The sequence below is a fragment of the Nelumbo lutea genome, chromosome 4 (assembly GCF_056320005.1).
Source record: "Nelumbo lutea isolate HS-2025 chromosome 4, American lotus-T2T, whole genome shotgun sequence".
NCBI classification, from domain to species: Eukaryota; Viridiplantae; Streptophyta; class Magnoliopsida; order Proteales; family Nelumbonaceae; genus Nelumbo; species Nelumbo lutea.
The window spans coordinates 55103160-55130913 of record NC_142687.1 but is presented as its reverse complement, the minus strand read 5'-3'; the positions used below and the strand labels follow the sequence as shown (position 1 = coordinate 55130913).

Here is a 27754-nt window from a genome sequence, read left to right as displayed (position 1 = left end):
TGTAGTTGAAAGAGTGAGAGGGAGAGAAGTCACATATATCCGTCTTCTGGGTGACGGATGTTAATTGACTACTATGAGACAATATAACTTGCAAGAGAGGGTCTCTATTCTCAAATCCCAGCTTGCCCAAAAATGAAGTCTTTCTTTGTTGGTTTTCTCATCAACCATGAACCATCCAAAAAAAAACAATTAAATTAATTACATACAAAGGCTTTGAACAGAAGCACTGTTAAAACTCCACCACCCCACCCACTGAAAAACTCTCTTTCCTCCACCCACATTCCCTATATAATAGCAACAAGCATTAGAATCCTCACATCTTTCTCTCTCTCCTTCCTTACTTTTGCCTTTAATGGCCATGGCTCCATCGGTCTTGGCTTTCCTTAGGCTGGTCTGCATTTTCCTCTTCTTCATAGCCATTGTCACTGCTGGAGCAGCTCCTGTAAGTAACCTTGGACAAAGAGAGGAGATAAAAAGGAAGCTGATGGATAATGGCGTTGGTCTCACACCTCAGATGGGGTAATTAAACTTTTCCATTGTTCTCTTTTCTTGTGTCTGCGTACACTGAATTCTGCCATGGTTCTAATCAGAATGCTGATAAATTTGTGTGAGATTTCGGTTTCGGATCATGTAACATAAAAAAATATATCCTATGGATTTAATGATTTATTTCAGTCAAAGTTTAATTTATTTTTTCCTGAAAATCTTGGTTGGATGATCTCAGATTCGACCATGTGTTGTTATTCTTGCCATATCAGCCTGAGATTTTACCACTGCACCAAGAAATGGCCCTCCCAATAATAGTCATGAAGTAATTTGAAATTTAGGCTGTGTTTGTTTGCAGTGCAATTTTATTTGTACTAATGCAAATGAAAAAAAAATCCAAATTCTCATTTAAATTTTGTTTTGGGTTTTATTTTAGGGGCTTTTATGATTCAGTCCACCCTTGGGTGGAGCTAGAATTTCCTAGGGGTGAATTGAATCCTGTCCATGGATTGATGCAAAATTCGGGTAGGATGTGGTTTATAGGGGGGCTTACTAGTAGACTAGGAGAGGGCTGCAAAAAAAAAAATTCTGAGGGGGATTAACAGTCCAAAAATCCCTTTATTTTATTCTGCTTCATGTCTTAATTTACTTAAACAAGATAAGTTAAACTTTGAAGCAAAAATAGATCAGAATTTACACCCAAATCATTTGCATTGCCATAGTTTTACATCAGTGCAAATTTATTTGCATTGCAACCAAATACAGCCTCAATATATATATATATATATATATATATATATATATATATATATATAATCTCTCTATATATTAAATGTAGATACATTCTTATTAGGATAAAAGAACAACCATCTATTGTTCATGGAATCTGTCCGTACTAGTGATTTTGATTAGAGGCAGAAGTGTTTTCAACGTTTACAAAGAAAGTAAGAAACCCAATTTGACTATATCAGGAAACATTATTTGTGAATAATCTTTTAAGGAGGAAATTATAGTGTTGTCTGTGGTTGGGTGGTCATTTTCATTGCAAAAGAAGAAAATAGGAAAATTGTGAGTTCGTCGGTGGTTGTCATTTGTCAATAAATAATGCTAAGTGAGAGATTAATGTATCCCTTTTCCTTCTTGTCAAGCTTATAGAGTTTCCATTTTGGCTTTGCTTGGCAGTGTGGTTTTTGAATGTTTAAGCTTTTTCGGTTAGGAAAAGGAGAAGTGGTTTGGAGACGTTTGGTATAGGGCTGCAATCAGTACTAATCCATTGTCTGAATTTGAATTCGATTCATTTATAATTGAATCAATATGATTCAATTTATTTTGATTTAATATTTAAAATTTATATTATATCTATTAGTAAAATTGATTTATTAGTAAAATTGATTTAAATGTTGTGTTTTGTTAACAATGGTTATGATATTAAAGAGAACAGAATGACAAAATAGGACTCATGTACTCAGCCCCTTGTAGCCCTTTTACTAAGTTTTTTATAAGTAGTTTTCAATTAATTTTGTCCACAAAATAAAAATATAATATCAAAGTCATTTTTAATTCATTTCCTTAACACTAAATACTATTTTGATCATTTTACTTTAGTTTATTTATAATATTCAATATTTGATTGCATTTCAGATTCTGATATAAATTTATTGATGAAATGCATTTTAAAATCAAGGGTAAATTGCCGAAAACCTCTCTTGAAGTTTCTTGTTATTGTGGAAGCCTCCCCTAAAGTTTGGTAATTGCAATCACCTCCCCTGAACTTTATGACATAGTTGTAACTACGTCCTTTTTGTTAGAATCCTCTAAAAAGAAGCATAGAAATATCCAAAACACCCATATAGTAACTTTGACCAAATTTGCCTCCAACTCCTCCAATCTCTTTTCTGAAATTAATTTACTTTCTAAATTTGCCCTTCATATTGATCACTCAAAGGTAAAGATACAACTTTAAATTCTCTTTTCTTCTTGTTTTCATAAAGTTTGTATTTTTTTCTATAGAAATTAACCTCAATAATAACTGCACAAGTATTTCTGACATTTTCATGCCTCTTTTTGGAAGATTCTGACAAAAAGGGTTTACTTACAACCATGTCATAAAATTCAGGTGAGACGATTACAATTACCAAACTTCAAGAGAGATTTCAATAATTTACCCCAAATTCAAATGTAAACCAATCAAATTTAAATCAATCTATGTCCCATCTGGTTCGATCTTTTTGCAGCTCTAGTTTTGTAATTGTTCTTTCCTTTCTTTTTATATGGAAAAAAGGAGGTTTTTTCCCAATAATAAAGAAAGAGTTCAATGCTCTTTTTTTTTCTCAGTAAAGCCAATCTCCTTCTGAGTGGATGAGTTTTGCACTCTTAGTAACTTTAATGATTATGTAATAGTAGTGTAATGTTAATGTCACTCTTATGAACAGTCCGGATCAGGTAGGCTGGGGTGTTAATTGGACTGGATTTGGTCCAATCTAATTCAGTCCAATGTGAGTCCATTATAAATGGACCAGGTTCAATCCAATCTGGTGAATGTTTTGGATCGATCCAGTCCTATCTGTTCAAATGCATTTTGATTTATATTGGTTTCAACCCAAACCCAGTTCATTAACACATATATTCTTATCTTATATCAATAGACTAGATATTGGCTTAACCTAACAACCCAATCCAATATAAATTTGTTATAGATGGACCAGGTCCACTCCAATCTAATAAATATTTTGGACTGGATTGATCCAATCCAATATGTCTTGTTGGTTCATCCAATCCGTCTAAATTGATTTTGGACTGGACCCTTAGGTAGGCACACATGGTGAGCACAGTGAGTCCTATCATATGAGTATAGCAACAGGGAATAATCCAATCAAGTGATTTGTTTGAATGATTTAGGGCCTGTTTGGAAAGGCTGAAGCTATGATTGAAAAGCTTTCACTGAACTGCTTTGAAGAAACTACTAAAAAATCTTAACCAAAAAAAGTTATTTTTTAGCTGAACCACAGAATAAAAAAAGTTCGATTTACCTACACACAAATTAAAAAATAAATAGGGCCGTAACGTGATTAGATTCAGATTAGATCTTGCTACATCCAAGTTCAATAGGCCTACCAAAAATCCTTAGATTGGACTTTTCACTCTTCTCAAATTGAGCATAAAGTAATTACCTTTTCAATCATACATAAAAACAAATTTATATAAATATGAAATAATGAATTTATTAATGATAAACTTTGTATGATTATGTATTTAATTTATACACTAAATCAACTTAAATTTGAAATAATCGGATTGAATTTAGTGTATATTTTCATACTCCTTTTGTTTATTTACCTTTTTTTAGGGTGAAACTTGGACAGGCTAAAGTTAGACTTTTGTCAAGATTTGTATAGGCTCGAAACGGATCGAACTAGTGTAAAATGTTAATTTGGGCCAACCTGATTTACACCCTTATTTTCTTATTTGGTCTTGTTGATTGGTTTTCCATTTGAGCCATCCAAGGTTTTTAAAATTGAACTGGACGATGAAGTGGTCAGGGGTCTGGTTCTCGGTTTGAATGGTGTCACCATTCAAACCGAATAGATAACCCATTCTGAAAAAAACAAAAAACAAAAAACGGCTTACAGGGTTTGATGGTTCAAACGGTTTGAATGGTTTGACTGCTTAGATCAGCTGTTTATTGACCAAATCAACGGTTTTTGGCAAAATAAAATGTTCTGGGGTAAAATGAAACTGATCATCTGACCGATTTCCGGTTTTTCCAGTCCAACCATCCGGTCTAGTCTGGTTTTGAAAACCATGGAGCCATTTGGTTCTGGTTCCGGACAGATCCAGTTTTTTTTTTTTTTATTTTTTTTTTTTTGAAAACGATAGTGTCAACGAGGCGCAACACAACCTATGTTGACTAAAACTTATCACCCTCCATTTGTCTTCTTTTCCTTCTTTAGGTGGACATGCATGGGTCACACTTTTATTTATTTTATTCTGTGCCATATATTTGAGAATGGAATCTTATTTATGATGAAAATCAGAAAATGGGAGTCTTAACCTTATTTAACTAAAAAAAAAAAGGGTATTAAATGATTAACTCTTTTGAAAGACAAACCCCCTATTTTTTAAATACCCATATCATGGATCGGGTTAAGTGAAACCCATATTGAACCGACCCATCAGGTTAGGGACGGGCCATGTCAGTCTTAATTGGATTTTGGGTTGAAGTGGCTCATAAAATCCAACTGATTCACAATTGCAGTATAGAAGCATTTGTATAAATTTCATTTGTTAATATGCTTAAGGGCACACATGTATTTGAAACCATTCGGTTGCGTTTGGAAATGTGAATGTAAATATATAGAGTATAAAACGGTTGATTTAAATTACAAAGTTGGGTTGACAAAATTATCTCCTTACCAAACAAACTTTTATTTGTAATGGATGTAAATGCGAATTTCAATAAAATATGTCTTTTTCTATCAAAAACCCACTTAAATGCAAATTTTTTTTATGTACTTTTACATCTCATTATCGATGTAAATATACATTAGAAAATGTGTTTTCAGGCAAAATTAAACTAGAATGTAAATTTATCTTGAACTGAGATTTACACTCTATTTGCATCATTTCCAAATGCAGCATTATGAACTATTGCAATGGTTTAGGCCTTGTTAGTTAGTGGAAGTTCATTTATATTGATGCAAAAGTATGAAAGTATAAATGAGTAGAGTACAAATTTCGGTTTAATTTGGTTATAGGTTTTATTTTATTTCATTTATTTGCGGTGCAGATGAAATAAACTAAAATTTAAAGAAAAACAAAATATAACTCGAAGCAAAAAAAAATAAAAAGATATCAAAATTTGCAGCTTTCTTATTTACACCCCCCATATATTTATATTAATACAAATTAAATTCAAACATTGTGACTAAAGATACCAGGGAACAAACACCCAGTTGGACTTAAATCAAAGTTGGGATCGATGTGCCCAACTGAATGGTGGGAAAATATTGCATCGGTTCCAATCACATATTACAGTTGATGCAGTTGGGTTCATTAATGAATGTGAAACGGGTTGTGAAGTGTGGGTCCTCTTTACGATTAATTACTCATAATTGAGAAAAGTTGATCCATATATGTGAAGGTCAGGCTCTAGTAATTGTACCCAATTTTTTTATTGAAAAGTTGGGCTGCAACTGTAAATGATGATAGTAGTCAAGTTGAGCTGAACACTTCCATTAATGGCAACCCAAGCAGCTCCCACTCACAAGCTGAGCTGAATACTTCCATTAAGGAATTAGACAAATAATTTAAAAAGTGCAATTATGATACATTAAATTAAGATTCCAATCAATCACGTTAAAGACATCATATGGTTTACATACTTTTCATTAATTGTTATTTACAAAATGTATTTATCATCAATACTTTAATCAACGTTAAAGATATCAACTGTGCAGCATGGTTTTATCACTAGTTTCATCATGCAGTTCATGCACCACAGATTTTGCCATAATTTAAAATTCTATTAATATAAATCTCATTAATTTTTCTGTTTTTTTTTCCCTGGGGAGGGAGGGAAGGGTGTTCTTCTTAGCATTTCCAACTAATTTGTGTGGTTTTGGTCATCAGATGGAACACCTGGAACCACTTCCATTGTGATGTTGATGAAAAATTGATTAGAGAAACAGGTAATTTTACCCATATATAAAAAGAATAACTACAGTACAGTTTTCTTCTTATTTTCTTTTCTAAAAATAATAGAAAGAGATAAATTTCTACTGCATTTATTTAACTTTATTCATGAATTCATTCAAACTGGTTCTACAGCGGATGCCATGGTCTCAACTGGGCTTTCAAAAGTGGGATTTGAATATATAAATATCGGTACGGTATCAAATTATGCCTTCTAGACTATTATCTTTTCATGGTGATCAATAATTCAGTGATGCTAACGTTTAGTTGTCCTTTTTTTTTTTTTTTTTTTCTTCCTCTGTTGATTGCATCAGATGATTGCTGGGCTGAACTCAATAGAGATTCTATGGTACACTTACTCTCTATGCCGTTTTCTTTAATTTCTTTCCACTGTTCTTTTATTCTCTTCACTTACCAAGGAATACATCCAAGCCCAGTTTGCTTTTGGTATTTTGAAGGAATCCCATTGATCAACTTACCCATGTTCTTATTTTAGAAACATATGAGATCCACAGCTAAATTTTTTTCGTGGAAACTGAAATGGTCAAAAATGCCCCCACAAGATAAATTTATCCAAGTAAATTCAACAAAAAAGAGCATGGATAAATTGCTTACTTGGGAAAGTAGATTCCGGAAAAACAAACAGGCCCGGAAGAGCATAGGCATATTACTTGGAACCCAGAGGCATATTACTTTACTTGGAACCAGATTTCCTACTCACTTTTCCTACCCACTCTCTATCTGCGGTGAATCTCTCAATTCATAATAGAGATGTGAGGCTGCAATTCGGTTAAGTCCTAAGTCCTTTTTCATTGTTGGCTTGATGAACAGAATGTCTAATTTATTTCATTACATGGCAAGATTTTCAAATGTCCATGATGCATCAACATTAAGTCCTTTTTCATTGTTGGATTTTCTTTGCAATTTATGTCAATTTGTGTTGGAAATTTGGATTTTGGCAGGGGAATCTGGTTCCTAAAGCTTCAACATTTCCCTCAGGCATAAAGGCTTTAGCAGATTACGTCCATAAAAAAGGGCTAAAGTTTGGACTTTATTCAAATGCTGGGTATCATTCTTGTGCTTAAACCAGCTTTCAGTATCAACTGCTTAGATTCAAATCACATTGCCTGTTATAGGGCAAATCAGATTGGGCGGTCCAAACATTGAATTGGACTGGTCCAAAATGGTCCAAAGTATTCATCGGATCGGATCGGATTGGACTTGGTCCATTCGTAATGGACTCATGTTTTTCAAGGAGTTGAGCATTTCGTTTTATATTTTTTCAGGACTACTACTTGCAGTCAGTCAATGCCTGGATCACTGGGATATGAAGAACAAGATGCAAAAACATTTGCATCATGGGTATGCTTGACTGTTTTTATGTAAAGATTGCTTCTGAGATTAGTTATAATGCCTCAGATGAAATCCATCTAGAAGTGATTAATTTACCTTCTGCTTTTAACTCTTTTCATGTAGGGAGTTGACTATTTGAAATATGATAACTGTGATAACAGTGGTACAAGCCCAAGGGAGAGGTAACCAACAGTGTGATAGTGATCAATGTTGTTATCTGTCCATTCAAGTTCAGTCACCCTTCATCAGTTATTCAAAGAACCAGTCTTTCTATTTACTCTTGGACTGTTTTCTTATTATGTGAAATAGGTTCCCTAAGATGAGTAAAGCATTACTGGAGACAGGAAGGCCTATATTTTTCTCGCTGTGTGAATGGTAGGTAAATTTTCAAGTCTGAAAATCTCAGTTTGGAAAGAGTGCAAATTCATACAAAATAATACAAGGCTTTGCACTCTTCGTATTTGTATTTTCACTCCTTCCAATCTGAACCTAAGGAAAACCAAATTAGAATTCATTCTCATCAATTGGTAACCATGATAAAACCTCTTCGTGATTCTGTTTAGTAGGAATAATGTATGTATAAAAAAATTCAAGGTTTCACTGGAAAATTTTGTCCATCTGATCTATTTCATTCATAAAGGAATCTTGCTTGTGCAAGCACCAAGTACAGAAGAACATCATGGAAATAAAACTCATATAATGCTACAACTTAAAGCTTTTGGAATAAGAATATGCTCAAAACTGTCACTTCTGAAATTATCATATAAGCCCATGCAACTAGTGCACTTACAGATAAGTTCACTTAAAAAGACATAATTCAGTCCTCATTGCAAACAGTCTAAACTCTAAACAATTGAATATAAAGAAAATTCTGTCTTTGTTTTGGATTTTTAACTTGTCAATATCTACAATTCTGTTTTCATTAACTTTACTGGGTTTGTGATTCCAGGGGAGAGGAAGACCCTGCAACATGGGCACCTGGTCTAGGAAATAGTTGGAGAACAACAGATGATATTGTGGATAGTTGGGGAAGGTAAAATTTATGATATACCCATATATCTTTGTAAAATGAATCTCTAGCTATGCTGCCCTGATGGCTTTATTGGAGTAGCATTGGCAAAAAGGCATTTCAAACCAATGTTTTTAGACAATAAACCTACACCCCCCATCTTAGGAGATGAAAGAAAAATACCTATGAGATATGCAATTTAGGGTATCTATGTTTCTCTTTCCAAAAGGAAGCCTCGTGATTCCATAAATCCAAAGCTACCCTCCTTACTGAAATGCATTTTACATGGTCAAGTTTATTTCCCTGTTGCAAGAAGCTGATGTTACTTCTATGGTCAGTATGGCAACTCGTGCAGATCTAAATGATAAGTGGGCATCTTATGCTGGACCTGGTGGTTGGAATGGTAAAGTTAGCTCAATTGTGTACAATTTTTTTCTTAAATTGCTGTGAAGAACTCCAAGATATCTCACTTGGTGAGCTGCTTTGGATCAGATCCTGACATGCTTGAAGTAGGAAATGGTGGCATGACCACAGAGGAATACCGGTCACACTTCAGCATATGGGCACTAATTAAGGTACCCCTTTAGGCTTTTATTGTTTTCTATACATGAATAGTTCTGTTAATCTCTCTGCAGATGATGGTCCAGTTAGTATCATCTGTTGCTAACTTGCTATACATGTACAGGCTCCATTGTTGATTGGATGTGACATCCGATCCATGGACAATGCAACCTTTGAAATTCTTAGCAACAAAGAAGTTATTGATGTAAATCAAGGTATTGTTTAGCAAATTCTTGAATGAACTGAATCCACACACCCACATTAAATTATTGAGGTGGATTTATCTTATAAGAAACTGGTTTGAACAGATAAACTTGGAGTTCAAGGGAAAAAGGTTAAGAAGGATGGAGAGTTGGAGGTAACTTTTACATTACTTTTTTTCTTCCCATGCTACTTCAATAGCTATGTAGAATGGGGAAACTGTGAGCTCATTACAAATGTACCATGTCCAATCCAATCCAATGATATTTTGGACCGTCCAATCTGTTCAAAGTTGTTTTAATTTAGATTGGTTCTAACCCAAACCTGGTCCATTGACACCTATATTCTTATCTTCTATCTATGGACCAGAAATTGGCTCAATCCAACCAAATCCAATATAAATTCATTGTTAATGGACCAGGTTCAATCCAATCCAATAAACACTTTGGAACATTAAGTCTAGACTGGTCCAATTTAATATGCCTTGCTGGTCTGTCCAACCCATCCAAATTGATTTTGGTTTGGCAGGGCCCAATCTAAAACCGGTCCATTGACACCCTTACTATTACATTTATCCTAACTCGGAGGGTGGGCCTTGTCACAACAGTTAGCTTGTTCCATTGCGACCTGGATGACCAAGGTTCAAATATTGGGAACAGCCTCCCTGTATGTGCAGAGGTAAGGCTGTCCTTTTCTTTTACTTTTTTTTAAACCCCAAAATTTACTTCCAGTGGAAGGATGGCCACCGCAAATTTATTCATAATCAAGAAAAACCTTGGAGGGGGGACGTAAGGCCTTACCCCTCAAATCTATACAGAGGAAACCCGACTCATATTACATTTATCCAGGCTTACTTGGATTAAATTCAAGCTCATCATTGGACAGAAGCATCTAAGGCAAAGCCCCATAAAGGTCCAAAAGGGACATATCTTATTGTCAAACCCAATGCAAGACCAGATTTATCCACGCACTAAGCTAAATCTATGAATTTCTTATTCTGTCTCTGTGTACAGAAAATTCCATTGCCAAGACCAATCACCCTTGGAAATTTGCAGGTTTGGGCAGGTCCTCTTAGTGGTAACAGGGTGGCAGTGATATTATGGAATAGAGGGCCTATAAAAGCAGAACTTACTGTATTTTGGTCTGATATTGGCCTTAGTTCATCAACTATTGTAGATGTTCGCAGTTTGTGGAAGGTGAGATTCCTAAATTATCTCTTCTTAGGCTCAGTTTGGAAGGAGGTCAAATACAAATTTGTACAATACAAATACATAAAAAAAATACAAAATACAAGATTTTGCACTCTACGTATTTGTATTTATACTCCTTCAAAACTGAGCTTTATGAACAGATCTAGACCTACCCATTTGATCATGGTATGCCCTGACCCTTTGGTTTTGTATGTCTTATGCAGCATAAAACTGAGACTTCAGTTCAAGGGAAAATTTCTGCAGAGGTTGAGTCTCATGGCTGTGAAATGTATGTCCTATCACCAAGTGGAGTGCGCCATTAGGAAGAAAGTGTTCTACTCATGCTTTGAGCACATCCATTGATGCACATTTGTCAAGGTGATGGTTTAGCAATCTGATGCAAAGGTGGGCGCCTAATAACAAATTTTGGATGTCTCTGACCTCCAAAAAAGGAAAAATAAATAATAAATAAAATAAAATAAAAGAGGGGATATGCAGCTTATCTGATCATATCACATTTTTATGGAATATATATAACATATCAATTTCATGAACTATTTTTAGTGTTGCCCCAGAATAGCAGCAAGAATGCTGAAAAAAAAATCCTATCCAGAGTGGTAAAATATTTCATAGCAAATAAAATAATGTAAGATAAGAGAAACTGTGGGTTTTGTGTTATTCAGATGTTCTCTTCTTCATTATAAATGAGTTTGCAAAAATAATGTATACCTCCATTGCATATACAACAATGATCATATTTATGCATGGACATGCCATCTATATTCTAGATTTTAGCTCCAAAACAGCTTAACAAATAATATTCAATTGGAGAATAAGCTTAGTAGTTGTAGCAATTCAAATATGGAATGGGGAATATTTGTTACGAAAAAAATGAATAAATGATGGTGTCAATAACAGTAAACAAATGATATCATCATGCAAAGGAATCTTGGAATAGATCCAATAGGTTATAAAATGAGAGAAAGTTTATTGGAATTGTGTAGTCGTGTTCATAGAAGACCATCTACAGAACTTGTTTGGAAAAAGTGGTGTGTAACAAGTTGAAGGAGCTAGAAGGCTTAAATAATGATGATGATGACTCGGTGGAACCAAAAGGACTTTTTTGTAAGGAACCAAAAGGACTCGGTGGAAGTAATGAGAAATTATTTAAGTGTACATAATTTAACAATGGATATGGAACTGAATAGAAAGGAAACAGGATTCATGTAGTCTATCCCATATGGTTGGAAGAAGGCTTAAATAATGATGATGATGATAAATCAATAACTCTCAATTTTGAGTTGTTCTCCAACAGAGATTGTCTAATATGAATTAATGCAGAAAAAACAATGGAGCAACAATGTTACTGCATGTCAATATTTAACATGCATCCATCGTTCAAAGCATCCGTACACCTCTTTGTATCGGTAGAAGTGTATCAGTATTTAACTGATGCAATTTTTGTCTTCTTAGTTTTTTTTTCAAATTTCAGTTTTAAGTATAATTTTATATATATTTAATAAAAAAATGGGTCCCCGAAAACACCTGTAAACATGTGTATTGGCCATCTAAAGATACAATACAATACACCTAATACGGAGCGTATGTATCGATACTTTAAACCTTGCATGCACCCATGCCGGGATGCAACATTGATAACTCAAGGATGCATTTTGTGATACTGGTACCAAGACTCATGTTTCATGGCTTAAAATGAAGTTTGAACTCTGTCCAGTCCCCTCCTGAAAGCAACTCAAGATTAATTGTGGTGGGTTTGGGCAACAATTCTGGCGTGATCAGAGGAATAAAACCGAACCTATAGATTGGCTAGGTTTGGGCAAAACCAAGGTTCAAAGTATCGACACGTATCGGCCCGTATTGATCAATATGTATCATTTCGGAAGCTCCCCGATACACCCCTACAGAGGGTGTATCGGGGTTCTGACCAGTTCAGGGGATGGAGGAGCCTTAAACCGGCCGCCCTGAACTGGTTTTAAAAAAATAAAAAATAAATAAAAAGTATAAAAGCAAGTACTGATATAGCCTGGTACGCCCCTACCGGCGTATCGATATTTTGAACCTTGGGCAAAACCCATTTACTCTTATGATCTATTATGACCCTAAACGATGCCCTGGGTGCTGGCAGAGACCATATATATAGTGAGGGCAAATGTGGCCCAATTCCAATCTTGTAAGATGAACGAACCCAGGTGCTGAGGCCCATACCCAATGAGCACATAGTGTGGGAACAGTAATCAAGCCTGTGCTTATTATAAGGGTAGAGCCAAGAAAAACTAGTACAACCGAAACCCTTAAGCTGTGTTAGGTTTGATAGAAAATAAGAGAGAAACATAGCCTTAAGGAAGCCAGTTTCCCATTAAAGTTGTGTTGATGAGATAGGAAGCCAGTTCTCAGTGCAAAAGATGTGGGCTTTCACAAGGAGAAGGCCCGTCTTAACAATGAATCGTGGTGTATTATGATTTATGAATAGGAAACTGGGAATAACCATACATGAAGAGGAAAGCACATCGGTAGTCACGCGTGCAAGTAGGCCCCCAGACATGGAAGAAAACTAAACCAGGACCGGAGGTGTTGTGCTGGTAGCCCTTTTCGTGGTAGTCTGGTTTAGGTAGCTCTTCTGTCAGGTAGTCCTATTCGTGGTGGTGGGTTTGCTCGACGAGGAGTGATAGAAGGCATCAAGTCATACGTTGCAGCCATAAGAAATATCTCCCATATTTATATGTTTTCATTCATGTGAAGATGCTACAAGGTGGGTATGAGGCTTATCCTATGGAGCAAATCCCGATCATTCGCACGTATGAATACAAAAGTGCATCGCGTGCCGAGAAACCTGTATTGAGCTGGCACAATTAAATAACAAACAACCTGAAACTGAAAATGAAGAATCATGTATCAAGAAAAATGCAATGAAATGGGAAGAAAAGAACTTTTTAGAATCAGGGGTCCAAAAGTTCAATCATATAAGAGGCAAATTGTTTGTCTTTCTCGCTAGCCAAAGAACTTGAGAATGACCGAATGAGGTAGTTAAAGTGAGAGAAGGCAATGAACGGCAAGGTGACTTGGGTTGGGTGGGCAAGGTGAGATGGGTTGATTATGATAAACCCAGGTTGCAACGGGCTCAGTTATCAGACAATTAAAAAAAAAAGGTTGCGAGGGGCTAGGTTTCTCATTTTCATTTAATCGGATCGGGCTGGGGTGGGTTCAGCTGGTTGGTTACAGGTGAATTCAACCATGGGCCATTCGGTGTTGGGCAGGGCTGTAAAAAGTCTACGTAGCAACTGCATAGTGTTCCAACGCTTTTCTTCTGCAGTGCATAGAGATGCTAAAAGCCTATCCTCGAACCCCAGAAAAACGACAGACAAACCTGTCAAAAGCACCATGACCACAAATTTATGTGCTTTGGGTTTAAGAGCCCGTGACTGCGAGCCGGACGACCAGAACACACCACTCCCATCAATGTTTTAAGTTCCAACAGTAAACAGCAAAACAAGCATTTCCAACAGAAAATAAAACGGGAAATTTGGTAGATCAATGCAAATGCAGGTTTCTTCTCTCCTGTAAGTCAACTGCAGTTTTATTTCCGGACTACCACCATGAGAGTGTGTATCACAGATTTCTATCACATGACAGCTTTCTGCTGCTCTCCACCTGAACTGAACCACATCTATCTATCTCTCTCTGACTCTTGAGACCTACAAAATTTCTATTTCCAACCCCTTCCCCCTTGTAAAAAGACCCACTAAGACACTTTCACAGCATACACAGAATGGATAGAACACTGCAGCTTCACCGGCACAATGGATAAACTGCAGCAATTTTCCCTCCATCTTGTTATTCTATTCTAACACTGGATAGTAATGATGTAAGGTAGATCCAACGGACTAACTCATGCAGCCACTGGTTGCTTGTTGGCAAATGCCACACCCTTCTCAATGCTACCCTTCAACTCTGGCTTAAGTGCCTCCAAAGCCTTCGCCTCATACTCAGTCAGTCCCTGCAGGTCCGCAGATATCACAGCTTCGATCCCTTTCTTTCCCATTTTAACCCTTGAAGCAAAGAATGGCAGCTCAGTCAGCTCTGACTGGATGAAAGCACATTCATAGACGTCCGCATCCCCGTCAAGAGCACGGAGGGAGGACTCAACAAACCTTGCAGCTGCATATGCCATTGACAGTGTGGCAGACCCAGCACCTGCCTTGGCCTCTACCACTTCTGTCCCAGCATTTTGGATCCTTACAGTCAACTCCTCCACTTCTTCGTTTGTGAAACTTACAGATGGCTTCGTCTTTGAAAGCAGTGGAAGGATGGTGATCCCTGCATGTCCCCCAACAACCGGGACATCTACATCAATAAGCTTCAGGTTCTTCTTCTGTGCAACAAAAGTGTTTGCCCTAACTACATCCAGTGTTGTAACCCCAAATAACTTCTTTGGATCATAAACACCTTTCTGCTTTAAGACTTCTGCTGCAATGGGGACAGTAGAATTGACTGGGTTGCTGATGATATGGATGAAAGCTTCTGGACAGTTATCTGCAACAGCCTCAACCAAGGATTTCACAATGCTGGCATTAATATTGAAGAGATCATCACGGGTCATTCCCGGCTTTCTTGGAACTCCAGCAGGTATGACCACCACATCTACACCTTTCAAACAATTGGCCAATTCAGAAGCCCCTGTAAAATCAAGCACCTGAGAAGGAGTGTTGCAGTGGCTGATATCGGCAGCAACTCCCTTAACATTTGCAATATCATAAAGATGCAAGGCCGAAACTAATGGGGACATCTTGATCAAAAGTGACAGGGGTTGACCAATCCCACCAGCCGCTCCAAGAATGGCCACTTTGTAGGATGAAGCTTGAGGCCGAACACAACAGATGCTCCTCTGGTTTTGTTTTACAGCTCTTGGTACAAAAGAATCCCCAAGAGCAGCCACACTTTCTCTGCCAAAGAAGGATGTCTCCGTTTCACAACTTACAGATGCTTCTGCCTTAAGACCACTGAAACTCCTAAGACAGTTGCCTGAGTTGAATTTCACGTTGAATGGCTTCAGTTTTGAATCCATGCATGCCTGGGCACCGTATGGAGAAACTGATCCAACAAGAAAGGTAGAAGCTGTTGTTGCAGCCATTTTGCAACCTGATAACATTAAGACATGCCAAAAAAATGTTGGTCAAGCTACAATTGGCCAAGCTGATCATACTCAAGTAAAACTTTATAACTAAAAAGCATAATCGAAGTCATTCAAGTTATTCTAAATGAGAAAATGAAAACGAAAAGCTACACTTGGTGTTATACTATGTCTGTCTACTGTTGAACACCACAATTTTATTTTACTGTTACTTCATTCCTGAAACTTTACACTACTAATGCCCCAACCCTATTCGGGCAACATAGCTTCCAACTCTTTCACACTGATATAAATTTGACCTTGAATATATATATATATATATATAAACAAGTTTTTGATAGAGATAAGACTCACAATGTTGAAATGCAGATTTGATAATGAAGGCTCATTTTGGGAAGTGTACAAATGCAAATATATACAGTACAAAACGGAAAACTTTGTATATTGTATTTCTAAACCTTATTTTGCACTGTACAATTGTACATATCTGTATTTGTACTCTTTCCAAACTGAGCGGAAGGGGCAATGCCAAATCTAATAGTATATAGATCTAATAAGAAAAGAAAATATAATAGAATAACCTTGGAGTCGACACCTAGAAAATCTATGAGGCAATAACCAATAGCTTGAAGGAGTTTGCACCATCAAGAATGTTTGGAGTCTGGACCAAACAAAAGAAGCAAAGATATTCATAAAATTTATTTCATTCACTAATTCTTTTACAAAAATTTCAGCTCTATTTAAACTCATGGGGTGGAACATTTACCTCTCACAAGAGAATATTGACTTCTAGAGCTAAAAGAAAACAAAATATTTTCCAAGATCGCTAAACCCATATCTGTAGCTAAGAATCAAGATCAAAGGAAAATCGAAGAAGAAAAACAAATGATCTATGATAGATCCTGCACTTGCCAAGATACAAAACCTTCCATACCATACCAATCAAATTAGCAGCACAACATAGATATATGGATGGAACACATTTAATCGAACCTAAGAAACAGTCAGGTAAAACTCCAAATTCTTTTGGAGCACCCATACTTAAGAAAAAATAAATAGGGTCAAATTGTGATGAATAATTCAACATACAGGCAGAATGGATTATTTCCTACGTATCCGAACTACAACACCTACCCTCCAAATAAAAAACCCAAATTTCAAGCAAGAAGAGACGAGAAATCAGGAATTAGGTCCTACTACAGGCTTTCTCAGAAGCATTTATTTTAACAATCCTAAGCCATGCATCTTCCTGAAGAAAAGAGAACTAATGGTCCAGCTATTCAATCAAATTTGAAAACATTCATGAAGCCAGTCTCAGTCCACAGAACTTAAAGCCTCCAAAAAAGGTGAAACAAAAGAGACAGAAAGAATAAAGAAGAAGAAATGTTTCAAGAAAGCAACTTGAACCATAGGCTCAGTTTCCACATGGCTTAGGAATACTAATACATGGTTTTGACTGTACATATTTGTATTTGCACTCTTCCCAAAATGAGCCTTACACCATAACCAAGATAGGGTTCAAAAGGATATCGAAACAGGAGACTGAAATCAAAGGTAAAAGAATACCAACATTCAAATGAAAACCTAAACAGATTTTGAAGACGAGTTCGGAAATGCCCAAAACATGAAGAAAGGCCCTAATTTCAAAACAAGAACTTAATTAAAGCAGCTAATGACTTGAAAAGAACCTTTACTAGCCAAACCACATTTGCAAGCTAGCATACAGCTCTGCTACCCCGAGTCCGAGAGGAATCTTAAAAATTAGTAAGAGTACCGACCATAAAATACCAAGACAACTCATCCTGAATGATTCGAATCAAAAAGGAGCATTATCAGGAAAACCCAGGACCCTTGAAAATACGGCCTGGCACTAGATGAGAAAAAACAAAGTGCAGAATCATCTCGATTTCCTTCAAGCACTTGGGTTTTCCATCATAATAATCTCTGCAATCATCTTTGAATCCGACACTTCATATCTCCATGCCGTGTCCCAATCACAAGCTCGAATGGAAGAAAAACAAGAAAAGAAAGAAAAGCAATACATCTGATATCTAATCCGGATTGATAGAACAACTGAAATCAAGAAGAACAAAACAAAGCCTGAATTCAAGGAAATCAAGCATACCCAGAACATGGATCCATTGAATGTTAAGGATGAAAAGCATAAAAAAGAAAACAGATCTAAAATCAAAGAAAACACCAAAACCACCTCCAGATCCACACTCAGACAAAAACACAGAGAGGAGGGAAGATTAAGGTTTGATTGATACCTGGAGACAAATAGATGTCTGATTAAAGAACGAATGCCCCGTCTGCCGCGGCTGGAGAGCCAATGAAGAGCTTCAGCTTCGTTCACTCTTCTCTTCTCCTTCAACTCAACACTCTCTCTCTCTCTCTCTCTCTCTCTCTCTTGAAGCTGGTGGGTCGCGGCTACTTTCAAGGCTTTGTATCGCGAAAAGCACTGAATCGGAATCGGAAGTCATATCTCTCGCCTTTATAGAGCCCCCACGTAGGGTGATTACGTGGACCTTTATCAGACGGAAATCTAGACAATTAACTGTTAAAAATTAGACACGTATCCAACCAGAAGCTTTACGTATGAGATGATCTCACTGAATAATGTCTCGATAAGAAAACCCGAAACTAGACATCGCTGGTATCAAGAATAACGTACATGCCCAACAAAGGCTGGACAGAATACGGAATCTCGATGGAATATTTGTCTTTGTCAGGACAATCTGGAGTCGGGTTGGCTCCCTACAAACTGCAGCCGCACATCGGGAACATCTCCGTGATATGGAGCTGGCTTGGCGAGCCATCCAAACTCAGCAGCTAGAATCGTGGAAGATCACATCTGCGCCTCACAAAACCGTGCATTGAAAACATCTCCAAGTACGGGAGATGTTCTCAATGCACGCTCAGATAGCCAGATGTGCATGTGGGTAATCATGGATTTGGCAATTGGAATGGATGTGAATGTGATAAAGAGGAACAGGAACGGTTCACCTGTAAAACGAAACGCTTGGCAAAGCCGTTGGATTCTAATATTTGAATATCCCAAATCAAAGTAAAAAACTAGGCGTGGAACATTGTTGTGTGGGCCCACATGGACTACCTCGAAGTTAGAATTACAAAACGCATGATCCGTGACACAGGCACACCGTGCCTGTGACGTATTGATACGTGGGCACCGATGGAAGCATAAGGTATTGTTTGGGGCAGTTCAATCCTGCTGCACGTTGTTTTTTCGCCAACTCTCAATAAACATAAAGACACGCAAGCAACCAAACGGAATATTTTGAGAATTTAAGACAAGCTAAACTAATAAAGTAAAATAAAGAAAGCACAAATTGCAAAAGATTTGTGGTTGAAAGCTTAAAATTAAAGTAAGCACACATGATTTTTAATGAACCGTGCGAATAGATAACAAATGAGGGTCTGGGGTTGATCTAAGTCGTGTGTAAAGGTATGAGGTCTTTCTTCGTCCTTCATCACACTCCATCGACTGCATTTTTCACCGTTCTTCGACGTTCTTCCTGGTCCTAGAACAAGCACAAGCCTCAGGTGCAAGTATATAGCTTATGCTATTTAAGCAACAAACAATAATACTGAATATATGGTAGAAGAGAATTTTTTTTTTTTATCTTTTAAAGGGCTACACAACGGGGGGTAGCCCATTTCCCAACTTACGACTAAGAGGAGAACTTACCAACTAGTTGGTTGGCACCTTGTATGGCTTCCACATCTAAGCTATATGTAAAGCAAGGAATGAAGTTTACTTTAAAAACAATTTATGGCTATTACAGCCCACCTCAGGATCAGGTTATAAAAAGAAAGCCTAGAACATGGTTAATGCACTAATTCTTAAGATTGACTCTAAAGCCCCATGTTCTTTTATTTTGTCATAAAAAATATATTATTAAAAGGGAAATTTTCGTGAGTGGAGCACAAACATATATTAGGATTTAGGAATTGAAGCCAACAGGTTGAAGAATGGTTCGTTAAAGTGAAAGGTTTTAATAGCAATAGAGATGGCTTAAATCAGCTGAATTATATTTGTTTCATGGATTGTTGAGGAAGGGCTGCCCCCAAGGTTTGCGTAGCCTTTTGCTTGAGTAAAGGTGATCATTTCTAGCTTGGTTTAGATGCAACCATGCTTAGTTCGGCTCAAGCTTGTGTAGGCCCAAGCTCAAGTTTATATCTTGGTATTAAGTCCACCTTATAACCCTTGTAATAAGTTTTAAGCTTGAACCAAGGTTCAAAATTTCAATGCGATACACCCATATCGATCATATTGTATTGTATTGGAAGCTCCTTAAAACCTCAAATAAGAGGTATTTCAGAATTTGGTTGCTTTCAAGGGGTAAACAAGCCTAAAACCGATCCCCTGAAACAAATTTGGAAAAAAAAAAAAAACACTAAAGCAAGCTATGAAGTATCCAAACACCCATGTGTATTAGGCATATTGATACTTTAAACCATGGCCTAAACCTTGATCACCCATGATTATCACTAAGCTGAAATGACTAAACTAAGGCTTTGTTTGAATAAGCTTTAGCTTTTGAGCTTAGGGCTGTGGAAAGTAAAATTGAAGTAAAATATTTTCTTGAGTATTTGGTAAGAGTTGCTTTTAAAACTAATATTTTCAAAAGCCAAAACACTTTTAATCCCTAAACCAGAGAGCGCTGCTTGGTTTGGATGTGGTATAGGGTCATGGATGTCAAATCTTGATCTGAACTGCTCTTTTAAAAGTTGGCTTAAAAATTGGATAAGCCTGTGTGATGGCCAAGGAGGTGCAAACAGTGCTCCCTTCTAGGAGCCTTCCTTTGGGAAAATCCTTTTGAAAGCGACCAAGACCGCCAAGCCTAAAGATAAATATAGATGGTGCTTTTAATTTGTTAATCAAATTCAAGCTGATTTTGGTGTGATTGTGCGTGACTCCAGTGAATCAAGTTCAGCCACATCTTTTGGTCGAAGTTGTGCTTCATCCCTAACTGTGTCTTAAGCCCTCGCAATGGTGGAAGCAATGAAGTTAGCCAGAAGTGAAGTTTTCTACAAAATAGAGGTGGAAAGTGATTGCAAACAGCTAGTAACCAGCATTTTAAATAAACTTTGATCGAGTTGCTTGAAGGAGTTGTTTTTCTGCATCAAGGATATTGGCCCCATTTGGTATGTTTTTTTATGCGGTCTTTCAGCTATTTATATGTCGGGCAAACCGATTTTTGGTTTATTCCAATTTTGTTTGCAGAAGATCTAATCGCCAAAAGCCAGAGCGCCGGTAAGGCGTGAAAAGCCCATTTTGGACTGATTTTGGGAAGCTCCAAATGAAGCTTTTCACGTCTTTCGCATTTTATTCTTGTGCGAAAAGACGCATAAAAAGACATGTATCTATCAAACTAAGTTCAGGCTGTTCAGATCTTCATGGAAAATCTCAATGCGTCTTTTAATTGTCAGAGCTCTCAAAAGATCTTTTCAAAAAAACTTGTCAAACAGCCACATTGTCTTTCTAAGTCAAGGCTTGGATATCTCCTTTTCATGGAGAGACAGATCAGCAAATAGAGCAGCCCATGTGGCAGCTCAAAAAGGCCTTTCTTCTTCATGCCTTCTCTTGAACACAGCGCCTGCTTGGCTATCTCCTGTTTTGTTGGGTGATTTAGCAAACAGTAGTCCCAGTTCTGAGTCTTTCTGTTTTAGTAGTTAGTTAGTAGTTTTTCACTTTTTCTATTTTTTTTTTTTTTTCCTTTTTTCCTTTCTGTGTTGTTGCTGCTTTATTTTTTTCTCCTGTTCTTGTTTAGTGTTGGTGGTTGTATCTGTTTTGCTTTCTCTGTGCTTTTTTAATGAATTCCCTCTTACCAAAAAATAAAATAAAAAACTCGTTAATCGCTGCAACTAAAATTACGTTTATTGCTTGCTCTCAAATATTTTATCCACCAAAAGACAGCCATAAGTCAGTGATTCAGTTTAGTCATTTGAATTGTTACCAAACAGCCCCTAAATATCAGTAGAGGAGGTTAAATGTCGTTGTAGAAAGGTAGAGAGGGTTGGTTTTAGTCTTGTCTAGTATTTTGTTAGAAATACTAGAAATGAAGAAAAGTTGTGGAAACTAATCCATAGAATTAAGAGTAACATCCATTGTAATGAGAATTTAATAAAATACTCCATGCATACCTTCATTATTATAATGAAACCCATGAAGGATCACAAAGCAACACTTTATTGAACTATTAAAATAAGCATTTATTAATTGATCGGTATTATACAAAACAAATGAATCCAATAGCCCTCCTTGGCTCCTTGGTCAATCCTAGGTGAAAATGGAGATGTGCCACCCTAGAGGTAATGATACAATGCAATTACATCATTGACGCATCATATGTAATTATTTTTTGCTTTGTTTTAGATTTGACTTTGTTTTGTTTACTTGTAAAGGCATATTTCTTTTTCAGATTTGAGAGGGGGAAAGTTGGTGGGTCATTCTCACTGACCAAAATACCGATGTTCTTTTTTTCAGATTTATGTGGGGTCCATGAAAAAAATATTTTTCCTGTATATCAATTCACCTGGGTAAGTGTAACTCTACCACATGATTCAAAATTACCAAAACTTGCATGAGACAAAATTGTCATTTTCAATAATGACTTAAATAGTCATTAAATATCTTATTTAGAGCATGGGTAAATAACTTTACAAAATAAACTAGAAAGTAAAATGATGTGATCCTAAATTTATGTGAAAGAGAACAGAGGAAAGAGCAAGGTTATTTATTTGGGGAGAGTGAGGTTGGAAGAAAATTGATATGATCCTCACACTCACACACAAACAGATTAACATGCTTAGGTGAAATGATACTTCTTTTACCTCCCAAGGTTTAATAAAATGCATTCACACATACTCTTTTATAACTCTCTTAATGTATTTTAATTAAACTGATTATTGTACCACTAGGTTTAAAAGCACAAAAAAACAACCCTTCCTATAAAGAAAAGTTTTTGTTGCTGTTGTTGTTCTGTTTCTGTGAATGAAAAGTTTTTCTTACCAAACAAATAGGCCCAAGGCCTGGTTAGAACAGGACTGGGCTTTGGGTGTGGTGGAGAGAGCAAAAGGTTGGGCCTTAGGCGGTTAGGCTGCATGAAACCAATAAATCGATTATGAGACTGGCCTGGCCCAAGTTCAACCTTTATATGTCAAGTTTTAATTCATGACTGAGGAGTTCGGCTTGGATCAAAGGCAATGCCCGTTCCAATAATCTTTACAGCTTTGCATTAGAAATATTTTCATATTTATATGCTTTATTTTATGAGAGATATTTTAATATAAGATTATAAGAAACTGTTAAAACGGTTGAACATGAGTATATATAGATGGATTTTTTTTTTTATTTTAATTTCGTGAGTGGAACCAGATAGTAGGACAGTTTGACTCGTAATTCATTATCAAGAAATGGCTCCATGGCTGATGCAAGTCTGATAACACTATTAACCAATGTTTTAAAAAATGATTTGGAAACGGAATCATTTGGGCCATCGGTTTTTGGGTCAATGGTCTGATCGTCCAATTTGAATGGACAGTTCGTTCTAACAGAAAAATTAAAAGAATAAAAAAAATGGTCAAAAACCGTTGAACAAGTCGACATTCGACTGTTTGGATCAACGGTTTATTGACTTTTTCAATAATTTTTTACCAAATTCCAGGTTTGGGATAAAACAGAACTGGTTGCCTGGACGGTTTTCAGACCAAACGGTCCGACCATCCGGGTCAATGGCGGTTCGAATTAACTGGTGTCCACTTGATGATCTAGCAGCTGAAATGATCACTTGGAGGTTGTTTGGGACTGACGTGTTTTACAAGCAATTCGATTCTTGGAGAATTATAAATGTCTTGGAAAACGCAGACAACCGATTTCTGTATTAAAAAAAAAATGAATGAATTCATACCGCATCAGCGAAAAAACGTTTCAATTTAAAAAATTGTTTGGTGTCATAGCGTTGCAAGTTGGTGTTCTTCCTTATGACAAACTTGCATGTAACACATGCATGTTGCATTGCATCCTTGTACTAATCCAACAGTATATAAATAACTAACTTGATTAATATATAATAAATATTAAATAATACTAACTTGATTAATATATAATAACATGATTAATCGTGATTAATTTGAAATATTAAATTAATATAGAAATACATAAACAAATAAATATTAAATAATACTAGCGGGGACCCATGCGATTTACGAGATTTATTAAGCAAATGGTAAATAATAGAAATGATCATTACTAAAATACCTTTTAGGCCTCGTTCGCTTTTCGGTAAGTTACTTACCCGAGTAAATGCAATGATCTGGGTAAGTTTTTCCTAGGAAGCACTTATCCGGGTAAGTGCATTTACCCATGTTCTTTTATTTTTCATGTAAATAAGGCAATGACCATTTTAGCCATAAAAAATTATTATTAAAAAGGGCAGTTTTGTCCCATTCAAGTGTTGGTAACTTTCCCCCTAAGTGGGAAAGTTATTTACCCACAATAAACTTTCCTTAATCCCCACATAAATCTCAAAAAAGAGCATGGGGTTCTTGGTCAATGGGAACCAAAATCCCATTGACCAACTTTCCCCCTCTCAAAATCCAAAAAAAGAACACCCCCTTATGGTTTCATGGATTTACTAAAATCTACCCTATAGTTAGCATTTTACTAAAACACCACTTATAATTTGCAAGGGATTTAATTAATCTTCCATTAGATGACAATAGAAAATGACAGTGTTGACCCTAATGTTCATTTAAGTAAATTTAATCAAAAGAAAATAAAAATAAAATACCATTTTTCCCTTAATAAGACACAGGCAACCACTCTATTGGCTATGTTTGGTCAATTTTGTTTTCTATACAAAAAAAGTGCTAAGGGTATTCTTAGAATAAAAAATCATGAGCCTAATGGCGAAACAAACACTCTTTAATGAAATGTTGATTAATAAATAAGTTATAAAATATATGGGATGTTTTAGTAAAATGAAAACTATAAGGTAGGTTTAAGTAAATATGTAAAACTATAAGGTGTGTAGGAATGGCAACGGGGCAGGGATCATATTCCTCGTCCTTGACCCCGATTTTGAAATTAGTCCCCATCCATGACCACCGATGGGGATGGGTTCCCCATGGGGACCTGAATCCCCAAAATATTGTCAAATAATAGTATTTTTTAAATAAATTATTTAAAATAAATAAAAATTTTAAATTATAAATAATGTTTTAAATATGTTTTGATATATATATATATATATATATATATATAATATAAATAATATAATAGTATATTTAATATAAATAACATTTAATCCCCATCCCCATCCTCGCCCCCGCCCCACCAAAACAATCCCCATCCCGACCCCATCAGGTCAAGGAAGTCGGGTCCCCGTCGGGGATGGGGAAAATTGCCATCCCTAAAGGTGTGTTCTAGTAAATGACCCTAATAGAAACACATAAGAGTATACAATTGTTTTATATTTTCAACTTTTTAAACAATTAATAATTATTCAAATTTTATATACAACTTTTAACAAAATTTTTAATATAAAAATAACAATAATTAATTTTAGTTAGTTTTATTCATCAAACTGATAAAACTGACCAACCCGATTAACCGGACCTGAATTTGTCGGTTTTCTAGTATTTTAGGTTGGCTTTGGTTCAAAAATTTTTCAATTCAACCAAGTTGGATTAATCTCACTTTGGCCATTTGTAAACCAACCAAAGTCGAACGATCTAACCATGGGTATATATTAATATTTTACATTTTAAATATAACTTTTAATATGGAAAAGTGGAAAATTTCCCATATTTCTTAGTTTAAAATGTTTTATACCATAAATCTAATTTTTAAATTTATTTTTAATAAATGCACTATAATTTTAAAAATTAAATTTAATCTTTAAGTTTAAATCTTTCGAACCGATGACCAAACCAAAAAATCGACCCAAACCGATATAACTTGAGTGGGTTGGTTTTCACAAAAGGTTAGTTGGTTTCATCTAACCAACTCCTTAACCTGACCAGGTCAATTTGGTTGGCCAAATAGCCTACAACCGAATCGAACCAACTCATGAACACTCATAATTTCAGCTAAATTAAAAATCTCATCTCTGAAAAATAATAGTAGTTTAATCTCCAATAATTATTGAAAATTTATAGCAAAAATACATAATTATTGAAAATATATTGATAATTACAAAAATACAATATGTACTAAAAACATATTAACTTAGTCAATAAATAGCATAATCTCAAATAATAGTTCAATCTCTAATAAATATTTATCAATAAGTTATAACAAAAATACAATAAATACAATAAGTACAATATATTAAATTTAAAATTTTCAATAATAGTAGTTTAATCTCTAATAATTATTGAAAGTTTTTTGTTAAATAAAAAAACAAAATAAATTTATACATAATCATTGAAAATACATTTATGACAAAAAAACTATATATAATTTCTGAAATACAATAAATATTAATTTTAGTATATAATTATATAATAAATTCAAATTAAGAGTTCAAAATTATTAATAATAAATATTAATTTTCTTGAAAGTTATTTTCTCGAATTAATACTTGATATAAGTGAAATTAGTTATTTACAATATTATGTAAAAAAATTAAATTATTATTATTTTCAATATTATGTTATAATTATTTTTATGCTTTTTATAATTTTTAAATTTATTTCATAATTTCTATATTTTAACTATTTAAAATCTAGTTATGTTAAAGATTTTGTTATTTAAATACTTAAATAATAAGTAAAATATTTGAATTTAAAAAATGTTAATTATTTATTGAATTTATTTATTCATAAAATCATAATCTATACTATTATTACATAATTTCATTATTAATTGTATAATACATTAAATTATTATTAATTTCAATATCATGTTATAATTATTTTTCTACTACGAAATTTTTTAAACTTATTACATAATTTCGTTATTTTAACTATTTAAAATCTAGTTATGATAAATATTTAGTTATATAAATATTTAAATAATCTATAAAATATTTATTTTTTTGTTACTTGAATTTTATTTATTGAAAGCTATTACATATTATTAAATATTTGAAAAACATTTAAATTGATAATCCGAAAAACATAATTTAAATTGTTAGTACATTATTTCGTGATATATTTTGTAAATATATATATATATATATTTTGTTTTGAATAAATATTTTAAATTTATCATAAAATTTTGTTAGAATATTTAAATAATTCTTAAATTTTTAATCCAAACATTCTTTAGATAGATATAGATAAGAAGTAGGGGAGAGGATAAATAGGAATTAGAGATAATTTAGGAGATAAACTCTCTACTAAATTAGAGATAATTTTGGAGATAAATTTAGAAGAGAGGAATTAGAGATAATTTTGGATAAAGTGGAGGATAGTGGGGGAGGTAGTTTAGGAGAAATTTTAGGAGAAGAGATTTTTTATGTTATTGAGAAAGTGCATCTCATTGATTGTTTCAAAAATGACATGGAATTAAAAAATAAAAAATTCAAAAAATGGGAAGCTCCTTGAGAAGAGATTATATATATATATATATATATATATATATATATATATATAATGTTGCATTAATATTTATTGAAAATATTTGCATAAATACAATATAAAATTAAATTTTAAAATAAAAAGTGTATTTGAAAAAACCTAATGATGCGCAATCTGGCAACTCCTTGATGTCAGGTGACTCGAATGCTGAGCTAGAGAATTCCTTGCTGGGGAGTGACTTGAATGCTGAGTTGAGTAAGGCCGAGCTAGGAGCGAGGTAGCTCAGATGCCAAGCTAAGTTAATCAGTGAACTATCTAATTCTCTGGGGAGACCTGCAAGGAAATAGTATTAGAGTGTCTAACTTGCTTTTACGCGGGGTGGGCACTCTAATGCTTAAGTCGGCAAGTTAGAAATTTTAGAGGGAATTAGAATGCTAGAAGGTCAGAGTATGCGAGAGTTGAAACGCGTGTACCTTCTCTCAGGAAATTGATGCCTTTATATACATGTAAGGGGTTGGAGGCCTCTTGTTACGGATCCAAGATTCTCGGAGATCCACTCCCACT

General features: G+C 35.0%; 2 protein-coding genes across 4 annotated transcripts; one reads left to right on the top strand and one right to left on the bottom strand.

The window, feature by feature from the left end:
• Positions 1-262: 262 nt before the first annotated feature.
• On the top strand, positions 263-11251 carry AGAL2 (alpha-galactosidase 2). The gene is made up of 15 exons (XM_088985640.1): positions 263-519; positions 6115-6173; positions 6313-6369; positions 6492-6526; positions 7140-7243; positions 7464-7539; positions 7654-7712; positions 7840-7905; positions 8480-8563; positions 8878-8942; positions 9032-9114; positions 9225-9315; positions 9409-9458; positions 10357-10497; positions 10716-11251. Exons 1-15 carry the CDS (start codon positions 353-355, stop codon positions 10812-10814), a joined length of 1236 nt encoding a protein of 411 aa, XP_088841766.1. The 5' UTR covers positions 263-352; the 3' UTR covers positions 10815-11251.
• A 2754-nt stretch (positions 11252-14005) lies between these two features.
• MDH (malate dehydrogenase) lies at positions 14006-18096 on the bottom strand. 3 transcript variants are annotated; one of them, XM_088982821.1, is made up of 2 exons: positions 17911-18096; positions 14006-15648 (listed from the first exon to the last, which is right to left on the bottom strand). In XM_088982821.1, the coding sequence occupies exon 2, from the start codon at positions 15638-15640 to the stop codon at positions 14399-14401; it is 1242 nt and encodes a 413-aa protein (XP_088838947.1). In that variant the 5' UTR covers positions 15641-15648; positions 17911-18096; the 3' UTR covers positions 14006-14398. The 3 variants fall into 3 exon arrangements, with proteins under 3 accessions (XP_088838947.1, XP_088838945.1, XP_088838946.1); XM_088982819.1 differs by having other exon boundaries at positions 17766-17912; XM_088982820.1 differs by lacking the exon at positions 17911-18096 and adding an exon at positions 17329-17905.
• Between the last annotated feature and the right edge of the window lie 9658 nt (positions 18097-27754).

What these genes read in the sequence shown, in the direction of transcription:
- AGAL2 (XM_088985640.1), top strand. Translation starts at nt 353, where the DNA reads ATGGCCATGGCTCCATCGGTCTTGGCTTTCCTTAGGCTGGTCTGCATT. An exon ending in GGTCTCACACCTCAGATGGG is followed by an intron (nt 520 to 6,114) that starts GTAATTAAACTT and finishes TTTGGTCATCAG; the next exon opens with ATGGAACACCTGGAACCACT. An exon ending in AGAAGGATGGAGAGTTGGAG is followed by an intron (nt 9,459 to 10,356) that starts GTAACTTTTACA and finishes GGAAATTTGCAG; the next exon opens with GTTTGGGCAGGTCCTCTTAG.
- MDH (XM_088982819.1), bottom strand. Translation starts at nt 17,805, where the DNA reads ATGCTTTTCATCCTTAACATTCAATGGATCCATGTTCTGG. An exon ending in TCAATGGATCCATGTTCTGG is followed by an intron (nt 15,649 to 17,765) that starts GTATGCTTGATT and finishes TAATGTTATCAG; the next exon opens with GTTGCAAAATGGCTGCAACA.